The 2,426-nt window shown below is 31.1% G+C and overlaps 1 protein-coding gene across 1 annotated transcript; it reads right to left on the reverse strand.

Moving 5' to 3' along the window:
• Positions 1 to 34: 34 nt before the first annotated feature.
• Positions 35 to 2,129, reverse strand: LOC126328215 (crustapain-like). Its single transcript, XM_049995994.1, has 6 exons — positions 1,994 to 2,129; positions 1,753 to 1,929; positions 1,556 to 1,666; positions 851 to 1,488; positions 268 to 775; positions 35 to 204 (listed from the first exon to the last, which is right to left on the reverse strand). The coding sequence occupies exons 1-6, from the start codon at positions 2,093 to 2,095 to the stop codon at positions 97 to 99; spliced, it is 1,644 nt and encodes a 547-aa protein (XP_049851951.1). The 5' UTR covers positions 2,096 to 2,129; the 3' UTR covers positions 35 to 96.
• Between the last annotated feature and the right edge of the window lie 297 nt (positions 2,130 to 2,426).

Genomic DNA, 2,426 nt, shown 5'->3' on the forward strand with positions numbered 1-2,426 from the left:
TATATAACAACCGAGTGTAGAAGACAAAAAAACGTAATTGGATTAATATGCTTACATTTTGTTAATAATATCGGTTTCCATTAATAGATCGGGCTATTATTTGACCACTGGATATATAGAATGGCGTATATAGGGTTTAATAGAACCATCATCTTCTATATTGCGCGCAAATTTAAAGTAGCCTTTTATTCCCCAATAAGGCCCCTATTTAATAAAACAAAATCAATAAGCAGTTTTTTTAACCTAAAAAATACAAAATAAACATACCCAAGAATTTCTCATTAGCCAGTAGTGTCCATCGCTTCCGTCAGGAAGAATGTCCGTACCATAGCCAACAATGTTAATCGCATGACGAAAGCAATTTTCATTGTCAACATATAGCTTGGGATCGTATATCCCGCCAATATATAAAACAAACATCTCCAATCTATCAACACAAATACCACTTACTAATGGTCCATGGTTGACTAATGCATCCATTATATCAAATGCATTTTCTTCTACTGTAACATATTTTTCAAGCTTAACTGGACTATCGTATTTGTATTCACAATATCCGTCTACCGCCAAATAAGGATAGCTACGTTCAAAGGAAGTTCCAAATTTTGGAAGCCAATCATAAATTAAGGCGAATGGTCCACCACTACAGGCAGATTTATTCAGCGGCACGCAATTAATAATTTGTTGTTCTGAAAGGGAATATAAAGTTCCTGTTTTTATAGCCCAAGCGCTCTCTAAAGCTGAAACAGAGTTAAATACCCAACAGCTTCCGCACCTTGAATTAAAATGTTAGCGAATATCAACAATTGTACAATTCTAACGATTGAGAACATATACAGATATAACGTACGGTCCTTGATCCTTTATTGGACTAACTACTCCCTCTTCGATCCAGTTGAAATACTTAGGAAGAATCTTCATACTTCTCTTGTGAATTTCTGCCTTTTTTAACATGTTTTTGGTCTCTGATTCATCTTCGAGTCCATAATTGCTATATAGAATTCTAAGTTCTTCACCACTCATATCTGCAAATTTCGTAATACCTAAAGAATAAGATGTATCTGTTCTCTTATTGTGTTCATTGATTATTTGTAGATTTTTTTTAAATATTTCTAGTCGTAGATTATATTCTTCTTTATCTATATATGATTTTGAGTGCTTTGATATAAAATTAGAAAACTCATAGTGATATGTCACATCTTCGTAAGATATTCCGTTTATCATTCCACCTAATTCTTTTAGCAAGAAAGTAATATGAGGATATTCTGGTTTTGCCCCAAGCGTCGGTATTGAGTTACAAATGTTAGGCGGTCCAATAATAGTTAAGTTATCAGTTTTGAAGTTAGAATACGATATCCTAATAGGAAAAAAATAGTGAACATTAAAAGGATATCCTGAACTAGATTGAAGAAGAACTGGAGTATTATCACTTGCTCTAGATATGAGTATCGTGGTTTTGGTAAGATGATTGTAAAGAGAAGCTGTAGTCTGTATTTATATAAATTTGTTAATATAGCAATCTTAATTGAAATAAAACCTAAAAATGCAAACATACTGAAGACCAGTAATCAAGGCCATCTTTTTCCATAATATGATTCCAATCAAGAGAAGTATCTGGCAAATAATCTACCATTCCAAAAAACGGTTCAAGTTTTTTATCACATATCTACCCGTATCCAAAATCAATTTTTCTGTCAGTAAATGTATATAAACTATATGACATATTATTTCAGGTTTTTGTGTTTTTCGTACTCTTTTATTGACTCTAGGATATATAAAGAATGAGCTGTTACCCAAGCTATAGTACATATTTAATTGATCGTAAACCGAATAATAAAAGTCCGTTTTATTAAGACTACGAATAATTGTTACATCAACCGGTATTGATAGAGGCCAGGTAATTTTTTCGAATTCTACACGGTATGATACCTAGTAGCAAATGGCGTTATAATAAAAAATTCAAGGTAGATAAAATTCAAACAAAAACCCTTACATTCTTTGGCCAGATAGGAAAAGATTTTGCATTTGTGGGCTCGAAGTTATTTAAAAGTAAGCAAATAAACGACAGAAAAATGGCGTCTGATATTATAGACATAATGTGTTCAATATAGCATATGAGTAATTTAGATGAAACTGAAAAAATTATATATTATGAATAATTATAAATTATGACAAAAAAACAATATAGTCGCTTTCAAGCCTTCATCAATACAGGGACCGTATCTACACCATGAAAATTTTGGTTATACATCGGAAATAGATGAGGTTATTTTTTAGTTATTATAGATTGTCAAATGTTAGTAAAGTTTTGGTTTTTTTAAGTGTGGTTTATAGATTGATTTTATTGTTGTTTTTTATGGTTTTATAAATTAATTAGTAAATTGTTATTAAAGAACTGAAATCTATTTGTACAAAGGTTCTTTGAG

The sequence above is a fragment of the Schistocerca gregaria genome, unplaced genomic scaffold (genome assembly GCF_023897955.1).
Source record: "Schistocerca gregaria isolate iqSchGreg1 unplaced genomic scaffold, iqSchGreg1.2 ptg001104l, whole genome shotgun sequence".
Taxonomy (NCBI): Eukaryota; Metazoa; Arthropoda; class Insecta; order Orthoptera; family Acrididae; genus Schistocerca; species Schistocerca gregaria.

Coding starts and splice junctions, on each gene's coding strand:
- LOC126328215 (XM_049995994.1), bottom strand. CDS start 2,095: ATGTCTATAATATCAGACGCCATTTTTCTGTCGTTTATTTGCTTACTT. Junction 1,667..1,752: donor ATCCTAGAGTCAATAAAAGA/GTACGAAAAACA, acceptor GGATACGGGTAG/ATATGTGATAAAAAACTTGA. Junction 776..850: donor CCAATAAAGGATCAAGGACC/GTACGTTATATC, acceptor TTTTAATTCAAG/GTGCGGAAGCTGTTGGGTAT.